This window comes from Nomascus leucogenys, chromosome 15 (genome assembly GCF_006542625.1).
Source record: "Nomascus leucogenys isolate Asia chromosome 15, Asia_NLE_v1, whole genome shotgun sequence".
NCBI lineage: Eukaryota > Metazoa > Chordata > Mammalia > Primates > Hylobatidae > Nomascus > Nomascus leucogenys.
In genome coordinates, this window is record NC_044395.1 from 70,290,739 (window position 1) to 70,309,180 (window position 18,442).

Consider the following 18,442-nt stretch of genomic DNA (forward strand, 5'->3'; position numbering starts at 1 on the left):
CTCTATTACTCAACTATCCGTTGGTTAGGGTCTGCACCTCAAAGTAGACTTAATTGTAAATCAAAATATTTACTATCCACACTTAGAGGGCTATCTGTAACATCTTTTTTACTTATCCCCGTCCATTCGATAATCGTCTGAAACGCAAGACATTAAGTTGAACATCATCCAGCTTTTTCTCTGTTTTCCTAAGTGGGATCCAAATCTGTTACAACAGGGTAGCCTCTCATTCTCTTAGTAGCTCAATTCTACCCCCCGGCCTGGCCGACTTAAGAAATTTTGAGTCTAATACACCCACCTCATCTTTAGTCGGCCTGGTGCGCCAACGCAAATTTGTACTGAGTACCTTCGGAACTGACTAGTAAGTATATCCAAAGGTTTAGAAAAGGCTGGGTTAAGAGCTACAAGAAGCATTACCACAACGGCCACAACTAGTTTGTATCCATTCTTAGTAACTTTAGGGAACCAGATGAATGCTTTTCCCACCCTTTTGACTTTCCTTTATTAGTTCGCGACACAGGAACATACAAAAGACCGTAGCGACACCATTTGTGACGCCTTCAAATTTTGAATCCAAATTACGTGAAAGCACAAAGCATCCGTGGTGTCTCCCCGCGGAATCCAAGACCCCCCGGCCGGTTGCCAAGCCGCCGGAATTTCAGCAGGAGAGGAAGGCTCACCCTCCCACCGCATGGCGATGCCCCGACGACTGGAGAAGCTCAGGCAGGCTTGGAAGCCAATCCCCGGCATACAGCAGCTTTCGGAAATGCAGAGCCCTAGAGCAAGACCAAGGGCCTCGGCCGACACTGAGAGCCTCCAGGGAGAGGTCAGATCTCTCTTTCTGTCCTATTCCTGCCTTAGACTTCCCTCCCAGCAGGCTGCTATTCAGCATTCAGCAATCGCCAGGCAAAGCCCTTCTGGTCTGCAGAACGCAGTCCGGCTAGCCCACCGGGAGAACCAAGGCCGCCTCCTCGCCCCTGTGGGGAAAATGGCGCTTGTCACCCCTTCTCCCTCCCGGGTAATCACAAGGACCAGCCTCCCTCCCTCGCTACAAAATGGCGCCTCCCGCTGGGGCCCCAGAATCGGTATTACTCGCTAGTCAGTGAGGCGGGGTCCGTCTGGGATAAGCGGTTCTGTCAACCAGTCAGACACAGGAGCTTTGATTCTGCCCTTTGCTCGAGCCACTCAGGGGCGGGCTGTAAAGTCAGGCTTGGCTGACGTCAGTTGAGGGGGCGCGGCTAGGGCGGTTTTCTTTCGCATCGACCAAACGTGGGCCAATGGAAAACCGGAAGCGTCCTGTGAGTGATGTAATGACAGCCCAATGGAAGCTGGGGGCGGGCCTCAGACACATTATGCGGGTTGCGGGGCCTGGGGGCCGGACGGCTGTTTCCTGTCCTGGTGCATGGTGGTCGGACGAAGGAATTGTTGGAAAATTTTCTCGGAGGTTCGTATATAAATGTGTTTTTACCCAGTGTGCATTATTCTCCGCCCGGCCGCCGCCCTCAGCGCGGCGGCGCGGGCCCGCTTGGGCCCGGGCTCCGGCTCCCGCTGCTCAGCCTCCGCCGCAGGCCTTGCCGATTCTATGGGCCGGCCGCGGTAGCGGCGTCTGGGCAGAAGCGGAGTTTATTAATAACCCGCGGCCGCCACTCTAGGCGGCGGAGCTTTTCTCGTTGAGGACTCAACCCCCCCAACTTGTCTCTGAGCGATGCGCCCCGCCTGTTTCCCTCAGGGGACCGCCAAGGGGAGGGAGTGAAAGAGGGGAGGGTGGAGCCCTCGGGAACCTTGGCCGCGTTTCTCGGCCTGACCTCCGCGCGGAGCGAGTTCCCGGGCGCCGCCGAGGCAGAGTTCCGCCGCCTGGGACGCCGGGCCCACGGGCCACACCAGGCCGCAGCGGGGGCGCCGGGGACAGGGCTGGCCCAGGCCCTCGCAGGACCCCGCCTGCCGGTCTCACCTAGCGCTTCCCTCCCATGCGTATCGTGGGCAGATTGTTTCCCCCTCACTCTTTTATTAAAAAAAAAAAAAAAAGTTACTGAGGTCTAATATCGGATATTAGAAATTTACCATTTTATCCTCCCATTTCTCCAGTTTTGGCCAAAAGAGTGAACAAATCTTTGTAAGTCGCTTTGAAACATATTGTTGAACGCGAACCAGTTTTTATTCCTTCATTCCTTCCCCTTTTGCTTTTGACATTTGTTTTTTCCACATAATAACGAAGTTAAGAGGAAAGAAGAATACCATTGCCAGCCCATTATTTGTTTAAAATCAACGTCAGCCTTTGCCTTGGAAGTGTCTAAATCAGCTGGTATAATCAAGTGAGGATGTGGGGAGAAATTGTAGGTTCGAGATTGTGGTCGGCTTTGTCCTGAATCTTACCAGAAGATACTTGTGTTTTCCTGTAGTTGACAAAAAACGGTGCAGTATTTAATGTTTTTTCTTGCTGAGTATGTAGATCGAGTTTACGTTTAGTAAGAAAATAACGTGATAAGGAGATCACTCAAAAGCACCCGTAAGGTGCATAGCTAATTTTATCCTGGCGTATTTTGACTGTTTGGAGTTTTTTTTTTTTTTAGTTGTCAGTGTCCACTATTTGGAAATTCTATGAGCAGTCAACTGTCTACAGATATTTGAGCGCCTTTTCCTTTACAGATCCCCGCCTTTATTTTTTAAAATAGCTTTATTGATGTAATTCACATACCTTACAGTTCACCCATTTAAAATGTGTAATTAGGCCTGGGCAGCATAGGGAGACGGCCCTCCCACGTTTCTGCAAAAAAAAAATTTTTTTAAGTGAAATCAGCGTGTGCCTGTAGTCCCAGGTACTTGGAGGCAGAGGTGAGAGGATCACTTGAGCCCAAGAGTTCAGGCTACAATGAGCCATGATTGTGGCACTGTACTCCCGTCTGGGTGACAGACCTGTCTCAAAAAGAAAAAAAAAAGTGATAATTAGTTGAATTTTAGCCTGGGTGTTGTGGCTCACGCCTGTAATCCCGGCACTTTGGGAGGCCGAGGCCGGCGGATCACCTGAGGTCAGGAGTTTGAGACCAGCCTGGCCAACGTGGTGAAACCCCCGTCTCTACGAAAAATACAAAAACTGGCCGGGCGAGGTAGCAGACGCCTGTAATCCCAGCTACTCGCGAAGCTGAGGCAGGAGAATCGCTTGAACCCAGGAGGCGGCGGTTGCAGTGAGCCGAGATTGCACCATTGCACTCCAGCCTGGGCAACAAGAGTGAAACTCCATCTCAAAAAAAAGTTGAATTTTAATATATTCAGAGTTGCGCAGCTATCACTACAATCAATTTAACAACATATTCATCACCCCCAAAAGAAACTATTACCCATTAGCAATTACTCCCCATTTCCTCTCAGTTCTCCCCTCCACCCCACTACTAGTTTGCATATTTGCTATTCTAGATATTTCACATAAATGGAATCATATAGTATGTAGCCTTGTCCAGGGTCATTTATGTTATAACATGTATCAATACTTTATTACCAAATGATATTTCATTATATGAACATAGTACATTTTACTTATCCATTCATCTGTTGATGGACATTTGGGTTGTTTCCACCCTTCGGCTGTTATGCATAATGCTATGAACATTTGTACAAAAGTTTTTGTGTGGACATAGGTTTTCATTTCTCTTGGGAGTAGAATACCTAGGAATAGAATTGCTGAGTCATATAGTAACTATGTTCAGCCTTTTGAGGTACTCTAAAACTTTTCCAATGTGGCTGCACCACCTTTACATTCCTACCAGCAACGTGTAAAGGTTCCAGTTTTTCCATATCGTTACCAACACTTGTTATCATCAGTCTTTTTGATTATAATTTTTCTAGTGTGGATGAAATGGTGTCTGTTGTAGGTTTGATTTGCATGTCTCTGATGGTTAATAATGTTGAGCATTTTTTCTGTGCCTAGCGATCATTTATAATCATTGGAGAAATGTCTGTTTGGATTCTTTACCAATTCTTATTTTAAAGTTGGATTATTCGTCTTATTATGATTTGGTTGTGAGAGTACTTTAGCCAGGCGCGGTGGCTCACGCTTGTAATCCCAGCACTTTGGGAGGCCGAGGCGGGCAGATCACGAGGTCAGGAGATCGAGACCACGGTGAAACCCCGTCTCTACTAAAAATACAAAAAAATTAGCCGGGCGTGGTGGCGGGCGCCTGTAGTCCCAGCTACTCGGAGAGGCTGAGGCAGGAGAATGGCGTGAACCCGGGAGGCGGAGCTTGCAGTGAGCCGAGATTGTGCCACTGCACTCCAGCCTGGGTGACAGAGTGAGACTCCGTCTCAAAAAAAAAAAAAAAAAAAAAAAGAGTACTTTATATGTTCTAGATAGAAGTCCCTTATCAGATACATGGTTTGCAAAATGCCCATAGTCCTTTCCTGTGTGTTGGAATGTTGCTGTGAAGTAAGGACTCATTGTCTTCTTCACAGAAATATGGCATGGCTGTATTGAACTGTGCCTCTACTACATGGTTTTATTTTTAAAAAACCACTCCACCCTCATAGCATAGTTCCATTTCTGGAAGGTAATCACTGAATTTTTAAATTTTCATACAAGCATATACAGATAACTATATACATTTTTAAATACATGAATGCAATCATATGGTATCTACTTTTCTGCAACTTGCTTTTTCCCACTTACCATATGTCTTGGACATGTTTCTCACTGTTTCAGATAGATCTCATTCTTTTAAATGCCTACGTGTTTCATTTAGGTATGTCCTGTGTGTGTGTGTGTTTGTGTGTGTGTGTGTGTGTGTATTTGTGTATAGATATTTTTAAAAAATCCATTTTTTTTTAAGAGACACGGTCTCACTCTCACCCAGACTGGAGTGCAGTGGCATGATCTCAGCTCACTGCAGCCTCAACCTCCCTGGCACAAGCGATCCTCCCACCTCAGACCCCAGAGTAGCTAGGACTACAGGTGCACGCCACCATGCCCAGCTAATTTTAAAAAAAATGTTTGTAGGCCAGGCGCGGTGGCTCACGCCTATAATCCCAGTACTTTGGGAGGCTGAGGCAGGTGGATCTCCTGAGGTCAGGAATTTGAGACCAGCCTGGCCAACATGGTGAAACCCTGTCTCTACTAAAAATACAAAAATTAGCCAGGTGTGGTGGCCCATGCCTTTAATCCCAGCTACTCGGGAGGCTGAGGCAGGAGAATTGCTTGAAGCCGGGAGGCGGAGGTTGCAGTGAGCTGAGATTGCACCACTGCACTCCAGCCTGGGGGGCAGAACAAGACCCTGTCTCAATCAATCGATCAATCAATAAATGGTGTGTGTTAATTACAGAATAAGAATAATGCTCACGCCTGTAATCCCAGCACTTTGGGAGGCCGAGCTGGGTGGATCACGAGGTCAGGAGTTCGAGACGAGCCTGACCAACATGGTGAAATCCCGTCTCTACTAAAAAAATACAAAAAATTACCTGGGCATGGTGGTGGGCACCTGTAGTCCCAGCTACTCAGGAGGCTGAGGCAGGGGAATTGCTTGAACCCAGGAGGCAGAGGTTGCAGTGAGATGAGATCGCGTCACTGTATTTCAGCCTGGGCGACAGAGGGAGACTCCGTCTCAAAAAATAATAATAATAATGCTAAATGGCCTATAAGGGTAATTAATTTGTTAAATGTGAATTAAAAGTGATCATTGTGAAGAATTTTTGACAACTTAGGAAAACTTATAGGAATGAGAAAAGCTGAATACAAAATGTTATGTATATGATAATTACAATGCTGTAAAAATTAATGTATGTGTGTGGATAGCAAGGGCTAGAGAATAAAATCAGGAAAACTGAAAATGTTTGATTTGTTAAGCTATTGGGACTTATTATTTTATTTATTTATTTTATTTGTTTTGAGACAGGGTCTTACTCTGTCACCCATGCTGAAGTGCAGTGGTGTGATCTCAGCTCACTGCAACCTCCGCCTCCCGGGTTCAAGTGATTCCCCTGCCTCAGCCTCCCAAGTAGCTGGGATTACAGACATGCACCACCATGCCCAGCTAATTTTTTTATTTTTGGTAGAGACGGGGTTTCACCATGTTGGCCAAGCTGGTCTGGAACTCCTGACCTTGTGATCCGCCTGCCTCGGCTCCCAGAGTGCTGGGATTACAGGTGTAAGCCACCATGCCTGGCTGGTACTTATATTTATTTATTTATTTATTCTGAAATGGACTCTCACTCTGTCACCCAGGCTGGAGTGCAGTGGTGTGATCTCAGCTCTCTGCAAGCTCTGCCTCCCAGGTTCACACCATTCTCCTGCCTCAGCCTCCCAAGTAGCTGGGACTACAGGTGCCTGCCACCATGCCTGGCTAATTTTTTTTTTTTTTTTGTATTTTTAGTAAAGATGGGGTTTCACCTGACCTCATAATCTGCCTGTCTTGGCCTCCCAAGGGACTTATTCTTATAAGTTTTAAATTTATATTACAATATTGTGTGCAAGGAAAAGATTTTTTTTTTTTTTTTGCTTTTGGGAGGATTTCTCTGATTCCCAGGCAGGACTACAGTGGCACAATCACAGCTCATTGCAGCTTCTACCTCCCAGGCCCAAGTGATCCTCCCTTCTCCTCAGCCTGCCAAGTAGCTTGGTATTACAGGTCCAAGCCACCATGTCTGGCTAATTTTTTTTGTTTTTTGAGAGGGAGTTCGCCCAGGCTGGAGTGCAGTGGCTAGATCTCGGCTCACTGCAACCTCCAGCTCCCAGATTCAAGTGGTTCTCCTTCCTCAGCATCCTTAGCATCTGGGATTACAGGCACCTGCCACCACATCTGGCTAATTTTTGTATTTTTAGTAGAGACAGTGTTTCACCATGCTGGCCAGGCTGGTCTTGAACTCCTGACCTTAGGTGATCCACCCACCTCAGCCTCCCAAAGTGCTGGGATTACAGACGTGAGCCACCATGCCAGGCATTTTTTTCTTTTTTTAAATTTTCCGTAGAGACAGGGTTTCACTGTGTTGCCGAGGCTGGTCTTGAACTCCTGGCCTCCAGCCGTCTTCCCTCCTTGGCCTTCCCAAGTGCTGCAGTTACAGGTGTGAGCCATCATGCCCAGCCTGCAAGGAAAATTTTAATGGTCTACAAAACACAATAAAATAGCTGACAGTGTTACTAGACTGAAATGATGAGAACATGGTGCAGAGAGCAGTAAAGATATTATTGTAATACTTTTAAATATTACAATAGAGTAATACTCTTTTTTTTTTTTTTTTTGACACGGAGTCTCGCTGTGTTGCCCAGGCTGGAGTGCAGTGGTGCGATCTCAGCTCACTGCAAGCTCTGCCTCTCGGGTTCACGCCATTCACCTGCCTCAGCCTCCTGAGTAGCTGGGACTACAGGCGCGTGCCACCGCCTGGTTAATTTTTTGTATTTTTTAGTAGAGACGGGGTTTCACCATGTTAGCCAGGATGGTCTCCATCTCCTGACCTTGTGATCCACCCACCTTGGCCTCCCAAAGTGCTGGGATTACAGGTGTGAGCCACTGCGCCCCGGCCAACAATAGTGTAATACTCAAGTGAGGGGATGAAAAAGAAAAGTTTTTTTTTGTTTTTTTTTTTAAATAGAGTTTTACTCTGTAGCTCAGGCCGGAGTGCAGTGGCACGATCTTGGCTCACTGCTGCCTCCACCCCCTGGGTTCAAGTGATTATGCTGCCTCAGCTGGGAGTAGCTGGGATTATAGGCACCCGCCATCATACCCGGCTGATTTTCTTGTATTTTTAGTAGAGACAGGGTTTCGCCATGTTGGCCAGGCTGTTCTCAAACTCCTGACTTCAGGTGATCCACGCGCCTCAGCCTTCCAAAGTGCTGGGATTATAGGTGTGAGCCACCACACCTGACAAGAAAAATTTTAAAGGGTGAAAATCATGGCTGGCTGGTGCAATGGCTCATGCCTTTAATCCCAGCACTTTGGGAAGCTGAGGCGGGTGGATCATGAGGTCAGGAGTTCGAGACCAGCCTGGCCAGCATGGTGAAAACCCTTCTCTACTAAAAATACAAAAAATTACCTGGGCATGGTGGTGTACGCCTGTAATCCCAGTTACTTGGGAGGCTGAAGCAGGAGAATTGCTTAAACTCGGGAGGTGGAAGTTACAGTGAGCTGAGATGGCAGCACTGCACTCTGGCCTGGGCGACAAGAGTGAGACTCCATCTCCAAAAAAAAAAAAAAAAGTTGTCTGTCAGGAATTCCTTCTATAATTTTCACAATTGTCTAATGATGCTTTGCTTTCCTTACCTATGACACGATGAGCAATTTGGGTGATAAAATAGTAGCATATACAGTGTTCATCTTGGGAGTAATAAAGTACAGTCTAGCACTGTAATTTTGAAATAACATGCTTTTTAACAGAGCAGCATCAGAAATGGTGTTTGGAATATGTCAGAATCTCTTTCTTTTCTCTGCTACGTCTGTTCCTCATATTCCCTAGTTTTGCTGAAAGCAAACCAGGGCATGCTTACCAAACTGCTCTGTGCATGGAGTGCCCTTATTAAACCATGTCCATTAGTGCTACTTTATTGAAGTTTAAGAGAGGTGTTTTTTGTTCTTTTTCACATCAATAGTTCAGTTGAGATCAAACCATCACCAAAATGGGGATACCTAATGACTAGACCCAGATGTTCATTTCTAAATTCTTGTCTCTGCTCTCAGCTCGTTTCTGACAGGTATTTTTAGCTTTAAGCCTAGTAGGTCCTATCTCTGTTGTCACTTCAAAGGTATCAGGCTCTACCTACCTGCCAGTCAGTTTCATATATTCAGTTTTTGAATAGTCCTGGAACTGCACAAAGCCTTTCAAGTTTCAGCATTTCACCCATCCAACAGGATATTGTGCCTCAATTAGAATTGGCAGTATAAACTCTTTGCCCATACTTTAACCCTTAGCATCATATGGAGTCTGCGAGAACTCTGTCTCATTTGCTAGCACATTCTAATTACTTTTTACTTCACTTAATTATATTTAATTAATGGAACATGCTTAGACTCTGGCTATATTTAAATATAACTCAAGGCTGGGTGTGGCTTGTGCCTATAATCCCAGCTACTCAGGAGGCTGAGGCAGGAGGATCACATGAGCCCAAGAATTTGAGGTTGCAGGGTCCTGCCACTGCAGTCCAGCCTGGGTGACAGAGTGAGACTTGACTCTCATATATCATATATTTTCTGGGCACGGTGGCTCACACCTGTAATCCCAGTACTTTGGGAGGGTGAGGCATACAGATCACTTGAGGTCAGAAGTTCAAGACCAGCCTGGCCAACATGGTGAAACCCTGCCTCTACTAAAAATACAAAAATGAGCCGGGTGTGGTGGCATGTGCCTGTAATCCCAGCTACTCAGGAGGCTGAGGCATGAGAATTGCTTGAACCTGGGAGGTGGAGGTTGCAGTGAGCTGAGATCACGCCATTGCACTCTAGCCTGGGCTACAGTGAGACACCATCTCAAAAAAAAAAAAAGTAGAGTAATGCAGTATTTGTCTTTTTGTAACTGAAAATTAGCCTATGCTAATTTTATACTCAGCAGGGTTTTTTTTTTTTTTTTTTTTTTTTAACCACCCCCCAAGACAGAGTTTCGCTCTTGTTGCCCAGCTTGGAGTGCAGTGTTGTGATCTCGGCTCACTGCAACCTCCGCCTCCCGGGTTCAGGCGATTTTCCTGATCAGCCTCCCAAGTAGCTGGGATTACAGGCGTGCACCACCACGCCCAGCTAATTTTTGTATTTTTAGTAGTGACGGGGTTTCACCTTGTTGGTCAGGCTGGTATCGAACTCCTGAGCTCAGGTGATCCACCCACCCCGGCCTCCCAAAGTGCTGGGATTACAGGCGTGAGCCACCGCATGCAGCCCACGGGTCTTAACAGTAGGGTACTGGTGTTACTTTGAGTCTTCTCTGTCAGCTTTTGGAGGTGTCAAAGAAATGACGTTTCAGCTTGTTCTATGAACAGTTATAGATTATGGATCCTTTTGTACCTAAAAGATCACCCCTTGACTTTTTTTTTTCTTTAATGTGCGTGCCACCACATCCAGCTAATTTTTTTGTATTTTTAGTAGAGACAGGGTTTCACCATGTTGGCCAGGCTGGTCTCGAACTCCTGACCTCAGGTGATCCACCTGCTTTGGCCTTTCAAAGTGCTGTGAATCCAGGTGTGAGCCACTGCACCCAGCCTTGACTGACTTTTATCATAGCACTGATACCTTTTTGTGTATCTGAACAGTAGTTCCCACTTTTGGTCTAATGAGGGTACAGTTTATAGTATTTCCAAGACAAAATTCTTCAAGCAATCCTAAACGTTAAAAGAATTACAAATTATTACTACTGTCTGTATATTGCTCTTTTAAATATTGATGCTAAGTCAGATCTTTGGACCTGGAAAGGTCCTCAAGACATCTTCTGGTTCAGTTCCCTGGCCCAAGGCAGCTAAATTATCCCAGCTACTGTTTGAGATAAGCCACGGTCCACAGAGGTAAGGAGACCTGGAGGTAGAAGGGAAGAAGGAGGTTGTGTTGGTGATTGGTAGAAGAGTTGCCCATTCATCCATTTATTCTGTACCTATTGTACTTCTACTATGGGCCAAGCACTTTTTAGGCACTAGAGTCAGCATTGAGCAAACAAACAGAAATTTCTGTCCGTTCTCATGGAAGGGGAAATAGATAAACTAAATAAGTAAATACATGTAATTTGTGAAGTAATAAGTACTGTGCAGAAATATGGAGGGGAAAAGAAGGATGGGGTTTACCATTATTGAGCAGTTGGGAGGTGCAGTTTGAAATGGGATGGACAGGGAAGCTGTCATTCCATTTGAGCAAAGACTTGAAGAGGTTAGGGAATGAATAATGAAGATACTGGGGGCAATGTTTCAGGCAGAAGGAAACTCAAATGAACACGCCCTAAGGCAGCAGAACATCCAGTATGCTTGAGTTTGAAAAGCAGGGATGCCAGTGTGGCTGAAGTGGAGTGAATGAGATGGTGAGTAGTAGGAAATGAGGGGCAAGATCATTGGCCTCATTGGTCAGTGTAAGGATTTGGGGATTTTACTCTGAGAAGTCCTCAGAAGGTTTTGAGCAGAAGCAGGGCATGAGCTAACTCTTCCCTTCAAAGGACACTGACTGCTGTTTCAAAAGAAGAGTGTAGGAGGCTAATGGAGAAGCAGGGACATAGGATGCTGTTACAGTAATGCAGATGAGAGACTGGTTGTGGCTTGGACAGGGAAGTAATGGTGAAGGTTGTGACAGGTAGCCAGATTTGGGGTAGATTTCTGAAGATTAAGTCAACAAAATGTGCTGACACATTGTAAGTGGGAATCCTCAGCAATGCTAAACCCAAAGGACTCTAATTATGGGAATTTTAGAGATCATACGAAACCGATGGGCACAATTCGTCAGTGTACTTCTAAGTTGCTAAACGCACTGATAAATTGTGCCCATCAGTTTGAATTGTTGAATTATAAGAAGCATGCCTTGGACTTTGGGCTAGTACTCTTACCCTACATATTGAGTGACATTTCATCTTGTTTCCAACACCGTTACATCCTCAGCAGTTTTTTGTGGTTCATAAATATTCTTTGTAACTTTTATTTCATATGTATCATTCTTTGTTCCCAAGTGTCTTTATTTTTCTTCAAGGTAGAAGATGTTGTTAGCCCAAATAAATCGAGATTCTCAGGGAATGACAGAGTTTCCTGGAGGAGGGATGGAGGCGCAACATGTTACCCTGTGCTTGACAGAGGCAGTCACCGTGGCAGGTGAGCAGTTGTGTTTGAAGGGATGCGTTTGAAAATATCATTTATCTTAAAGGAAAAAGAAAATTTACAACTTCCTGATTTAGCAGAAAACACATAATATAAACCTAGGTCTTTTTATGAGGTGTTTTTTTTTTTTTTTTTTGAAATGGGACGGAGTTTTACTCTTGTTGCCCAGGCTGGAGTGCAATGGCCTGATCTTGGCTCACTGCAACCTCTGCCTCCCAAATTCAAGCAATTCTCCTGCCTCAGCCTCCCGAGTAGCTGGGATTACAGGCATGTGCCACCACGCCCAGCTAATTTTGTATTTTTAGTAGAGACGGGGTTTCACCACGTTGGCCAGGCTGGTCTCAAACTCCTGACCTCAGGTAATCAACCTGCTTTGGCCTCCCAAAGTGCTGGGATTACAGGCATGAGCCATTGTGCCCAGCCTCTATGTGTATTTTTTATCTTGGTGTGGATACAGTAGGGCAGGAAATTTTTTTTTCTTTGTCTTTTTTTTTTTTTTTTTTTTTTTTGAGACAAGGTCTTGCTTTATCGCCCAAGAGGGAGTGCAGTGGTATGATCACGGCTCACTGCAGCCTCAGCCTCCTGGCTTAAGACATCCAGTCACCCCAGCCTCTCAAGTAGCTGAGACTACAGGCACCCACCAGTGTGCCCAGCTAATTATTTTATTTTTAGTAGAGACAGGGTTTCACCATGTTGCCCAGGCTGGTCTCGAACTCCTGGGCTCAAGCCATCCGCCCACCTCAGCCTCCAAAAGTGCTGGGATTACAGGCATGAGCCATTGTTCCCAGCCTATTTTTTTGGTAAGTGCTGAATCTCACCTTTGTTTTTTTTTTTTTTTTTTTGAGATGTAGTCTGGCTCTGTCACCCAGGCTGGAGTGCAGTGGCACAATCTCGGCTCACTGCAACCTCTGCCTCCTGGGTTCAAGCGATTCTTCTGCCTCAGCCTCCCGCGTAGCTGGGACTACAGGCGCATGCCACCGCGCCTAGCTAATTTTCGTATTTTTAGTAGAGATGGGGTTTCACCACATTGGCCAGGCTGGTCTCGAACTTCTGACCTCATGATCCACTTGCCTTGGCCTCCCAAAGTGCCATGATTACAGGCATGAGCCACCACACCCGGCTGCTAAATCTCATTTTGAGTCTGAGTTAAGCAGTCTACCTTTTTTCTGATCTTTATTTAAAAAAAAAAAAAATTAATCAGCATGTCCATATGCTAGCTGTCTAAAAGAAAATATTGATTTTTTTGTAATAGATGGTGACAACTTAGAAAATATGGAAGGCGTAAGCTTGCAAGCAGTAACACTTGCAGATGGTTCTACTGCTTACATACAACACAATTCCAAAGGTATGTGCCTCACATATGGCTGATTGGTTAATACCAGTGATTTATAACCTGTGAGTTGGAGCACCTAGAAGCTATACCACCTTTCCTATCTCTCCTAAAGATGCTGTATTGCATATGATGATTTTAAGTCATTTCAGTTTAATTCTTTTTTTTTTTTTTTTTTTTTTTTTATAATTTAGAGTAGTCCTTTGAGATATTTGGAAGATACCCTGGGATATAAAAATTAGTGGGAGAGAGGAGAGCAGGGAGTATGTCTGGCCTATTTTCTAGTAAGACCTTTCTTGCTTCTTTACTTGGGGTCATTATTTCATATTTTTACCAAGTATGTGTAAGAGTAAAGACATTTGGGGCCGAGCACGGTGGTTCACGCATGTAGTCCCAACACTTTGGGAGGCCAAGGCGGGCAGATCACCTGAGGTCGGGAGTTCGAGACCAGCCTGACCAACATGGAGAAACCCTTGTCTCTACTAAAAATGCAAAATTAGCTGGGCATGGTAGCGCATGCCTGTAATCCCAGCTATTCAGGAGGCTGAGGCAGGAGAGTCACTTGAACCCGGGAGGCAGAGGTTGCAGTGACCCGAGATCATGCCATTGCACTCCGGCCTGGGCAACAAGAACGAAACTCTTTCTCAAAAAAAAAAAAAAAAAAAAAAGACATTTGGTTTTGCTTATCTAGCATTGTCTCTGAATTAGTGTTTGCTTTGCTCCAGGAAACAGCCAAGTCCTCAAAAACTCTTTGTTTCTATGGAAACCTACTGAGCACATGCATACATAAACAGGGGTCTTATAGCCCTCAGGGATGAGAATGACAGATGACCTCACATACATTGACGTATCTGTCTTCCCAGCTTCAACTCCCCACTGGTCATGGTCACTGATTCTAAGTGACTCGGAAAGGTATAAAGCAGTCCAACTCATGTAGCCTGCTGTGATGAGCCACTCTTCCTCTTGACCTCATCTAACTGAAAATTGCAGGGGAGGAAGGATGGCTGAGGGAGGATTTTCTGCTTTCTGTAGGATCACTGGATGTGTTATTGAATTGCCTCAGAACATTGAGGGAAGAATCAAGATGAACACGAGCTTAAGTTGTGTATGTTTTTATAGTTGATATCATTTTGAAATTGTATAAAGTTTAAAATTTTTGTTTGTGCCAACTCATTGTCTTGAATCTTTTGTTCTAGATGGAAAACTCATAGATGGCCAGGTCATTCAGTTGGAAGATGGTTCTGCTGCCTATGTTCAACATGTACCCATACCTAAAAGTAGTAAGTATTTAAGATAACAGCACAGGAAACCATTTTAATTCTCAGCTTTTAGTATTTGCTGCCTGCAGCTCCCTCTTACTACCTAAACTTGGTCTTGATCTCAAGTCCTCCTTCTGTAAAGGGAGATTATAGATGCCACAGAGTGGATCTTAACCAAGACTTTCTCTTTTTTTTTTTTTTTTTTTTTTTGAGACGGAGTCTGGCTCTGTCACCCAGGCTGGAGTGCAGTGGCGCGATCTCGGCTCACTGCAAGCTCCGCCTCCTGGATTCACGCCATTCTCCTGCCTCAGCCTCTCTGAGTAGCTGGGACTACAGGCGCCCGCCACCACGTCCAGCTAATTTTTTGTATTTTTAGTAGAGATGGGGTTTCACTGTGGTCTCGATCTCCTGACCTGGTGATCTGCCCACCTCGGCCTCCCAAAGTGCTGGGATTACAAGCATGAGCCACCATGCCCGGCCGACTTTCTCTTAAAGATAGTGGAAAAGAAGTTACTGGACTGCACTGTGGAGATAAATGAGTAACAGTCCTAAGTGAATGTTTCTGTTTTTTGAGCTGAATCTTACATGTCTCTCATTTTCTTCATTTTTCCCCTTCTTTCAACTCTCTTTAATACTGGTGTATATTCCTAAAACCAATATTCTAATATCTTTTTACCTTTAAACACTGACTCAGGGAAGCTTTGCTGAACGTACTTAAATGTTCAAAGACTCATGAAGCAAGTATAGATTGTTACAGTGTGTTAATGGTTTATTGATTCTTGTTGCTAAGTGAGTTAATTGGAATGTGCTAGAAAACATGAGATCTAAATGTAAGCATTGTTCTTGAGCAGGGGACAGTTTGCGTCTAGAGGATGGTCAAGCAGTACAGTTAGAAGATGGTACCACAGCATTTATTCACCATACCTCCAAAGGTAAAATAACTTTGAAAGTATGAATAAAATAAGGGAGAAGTGGGAGTGTGGGGGGAAAGAAGACCTGTGTTTAGCTTCTGAAGTGTTGTCATGGGAAAGAATTGTATTTATTCATTAAAGTACAAGGTGGCAGATTTAAGCATGATTTCAGGAAAAGTTTTCCTACAATTTGAGCTGTCCAGTGACAAGCTGGAACAGCAAACCAAGTGACTGGTCCCTGGAAGACTTAAAGTAGAGGCCACGTTTTGTTTTTTTGGTTGGATTTTGTTCTAAGAGACAGGGTCTCACTCTGTTGCCAGGCTGGAGTGTGGTGGCACAAGCACAGCTCACTGCAGCCTCAAACTCCTGGGCTCAGGGATCCTCCTGCCTCAGCCTCCTGAATAGCTGGGACTACAGGTACACGCTGCCTCTCCCGGCTAGTTTTTTCATTTTTTGTAGAGACAGGGTCTTACTCTGTTGCTAGGCTAATCTCGAACTCCTGGCCTCAAGCCAGCCTCCCAGAGTGCTGGGATTATAGGCATTAGCTACTGCACCCAGCCTTAATTTCATATTTTAAAAGCAGCCTTGGCTACTTTTTTTTTTTTTTTTTTTTTTTTTTTTTTTTTGAGACAGAGTCTCATTCTGTCGCCCAGGCTGGAGTGCAGTGGCGCAATCTCGGCTCACTGCAAGCTCCGCCTCCCGGGTTCACGCCATTCTCCTGCCTCAGCCTCTCCGAGTAGCTGGGACTACAGGCGCCCGCCACCACGCCCGGCTAATTTTTTTGTATTTTTATTAGAGACGGGGTTTCACCGTGGTCTCGATCTCCTGACCTCGTGATCCGCCCGTCTCGGCCTCCCAAAGTGCTGGGATTACAAGCGTGAGCCACCGCTCCTGGCCTAGCCTTGGCTACTTTTTAAAATGACTAAGAAGTAAAATCACAATGTAACATTGAAATGGTTAACTTCATATTTTATTCATTTCTGTATTTTAGAGATAAGATCTTACTCAGTTAGGCAAGAGTGCAGTGGTACAATCATAGCTTACTACAGCCCTGAATTCCTGGGCTCAAGGGACTTTCCTGCCTCAGCCTCCTGAGCAGCTAGGACTACACATGTGTGTCACCACAGCCAGCTAATTTTTTAATTTTTATTTTCTGATTAATTTTTTTTTGTTGTTAAATATAGGGTCTTGCTATGTTGCTCAGGCTGGTCTTGAACTCCTGGCCTCAAGCCGTCCTCCTGCTCTGACCTCCTAAAGCAGTGGGGTCACAGACATGAACCACTTTGCCTAACCTATTTCTTCCTCTTAAATACAATTTTTTGGCTGGGCGCAGTGGCTCATGCCTGTAATCCTCGCACTTTGGGAGGCCGATCACCTGAGGTCAGGGTTTCAAGACCAGCCTGGCCATGCGAAACCCTGTCTCTATTAAAAATACAAAAATTAGCTAGGTGTGGTGGTGCATGCCTTTAATCCCGGCTACTCGGGAGGCTGAGGCAGGAGAATTGCTTGAACCCAGGAGGTGGAGGTTGTAGTGTAGTTGAGATGGTGCCACTGCAGTCCAGCCTGGGCAACAGAGTGAGACTCTGTCTCAAAATATATATGTGTGTGTGTGTGTGTGTGTGTGTATAAAATTTTTAAAGCAAGGTCCTTTGCCTACTGTGTTTAATTGAAACTAAGTATACAATTTCAAAAATATTTGAAACAAATACAGCAGAATGTTAATGCTTATTACATTTGTTTAAGGGAAGTTCAGGGGTTTGAGGTGGAATGTGTAGGAATGATGAGTACAGCTCTGCAACCAGACTATGTAGATTCAAAACTACTTTTTTTTTGCTGTGTGACATTAAGCAGATTACTTTTCTGTGCTTTAGTTTCATCATCTGTAAAATGAGGATTATAGTAGGTGTCCATATCGTATGTAGGGTTGTTGTGAGGACAGAATGCACAAACATGTAAAGCACTTAGAATCGTGCTTGTCACATACTAAATGCTCAATAAATGTTACCTATTGTTACTACTTTAGAGAAAATTTAATTTAATTAATTTATTTATTATTTTGAGACAGTCTGGCTCTGTTGCCAGGCTGGAGTGCAGGGGCACAATCTTGGCTCACTGCACCCTCCGCCTCCTGGTTTCAAGCGATTCTCCCGCCTCAGCCTCCCAAGTAGCTGAGATTACAGGTGCCCGCCACTACGCCCGGCTAATTTTTGTATTTTAGTAGAGACGGGGTTTCACCATGTTGCTCAGTCTGGTCTCGAACTCCTGACCTCAGGTGATCCGCCCATCTCAGCCTCCCAAAGTGCTGGGATTACAGGCGGGAGCCACTGCACCCAGCTAGAGAATATTTTATTATAGAATGACATAACACATTTTAGAAAGACTGTTTTGTTGTAAAGCCAAAGGGAGGAATCTTTTTTTTTTTTTTTTTTGAGACAGACTCTTGCTCTCTCTCCCGGTCTGGAGTGCAGGGGCGCGATCTTGGCTCACTGCAAGCTCCGCCTCCTGGGTTCACACCATTCTCCTCCCTCAGCCTCTGGAGTAGCTGGGGACTACAGGCACCCACCACCATGACTGGCTAATTTTTTGTATTTTTTTTAGTAGAGGCGGGGTTTCACTGTGTTAGCCAGGATGGTCTCGATCTCCTGACCTTGTGATCCACCCGCCTCGGCCTCCCAAACAAAGGGAGGAATCTTTAAAAAATTTAAAATACTTAAATTTATAAATAAATTTCTTTAATTACAGTTGGAAAAAAGTAAAGTCTGCACTCCTTCCTTCCTTCCTCCCTCCCTCCCTCCCTCCCTCCCTCCCTTCCTCCCTGTCTCCCTTCCTCCCTGTCTCCCTTCCTCCCTTCCTCCCTTCCCTCCCTTCCTTTTCTTTCTTTTCTTTTCAACGGAGTCTTGCTCTGTCACCAGGCTGGAGTGCAATGGCGCAATCTCGGCTCACTGCAACTTCTACCTCCCGTGTTCAAGTGATTCTCCTGCTCCAGCCTCCCAAGTAGCTGGGACTACAGGCGTGCGCCACCATGCCCAGCTATTTTTTTTGTATTTTTAGTAGAGATGGGATTTCACCATGTTGGCTAGGATGGTCTCAATCTCTTGACCTTGTGATCTGCCTGGCTTGGCCTCCCAAAGTGCTGGGATTACAGGCGTGAGCCACCACACAAGGCCGCACTTTTTTCTTTATCAATAAGTGTTAGTCACAG

General features: G+C 45.2%; 1 protein-coding gene across 8 annotated transcripts in view; it reads left to right on the top strand.

The window, feature by feature from the left end:
* Positions 1-1,332: 1,332 nt before the first annotated feature.
* Positions 1,333-18,442, top strand: part of ZNF143 (zinc finger protein 143) — a 69,265-nt gene continuing 52,155 nt past the window's right edge. The window contains exons 1-5 of one of the 8 annotated variants that reach the window (XM_030828831.1): positions 1,333-1,444; positions 11,616-11,734; positions 12,993-13,085; positions 14,267-14,350; positions 15,178-15,261. In XM_030828831.1, coding sequence (XP_030684691.1) covers positions 11,623-11,734; positions 12,993-13,085; positions 14,267-14,350; positions 15,178-15,261 — 373 coding nt within the window. In that variant the 5' untranslated portion in view covers positions 1,333-1,444; positions 11,616-11,622. Of the gene's footprint in view, positions 1,445-1,483; positions 2,114-11,615; positions 11,735-12,992; positions 13,086-14,266; positions 14,351-15,177; positions 15,262-18,442 lie in introns of those variants that run through there. The other 7 variants (XM_030828829.1, XM_030828827.1, XM_030828826.1 and 4 more) reach the window with 7 other exon arrangements.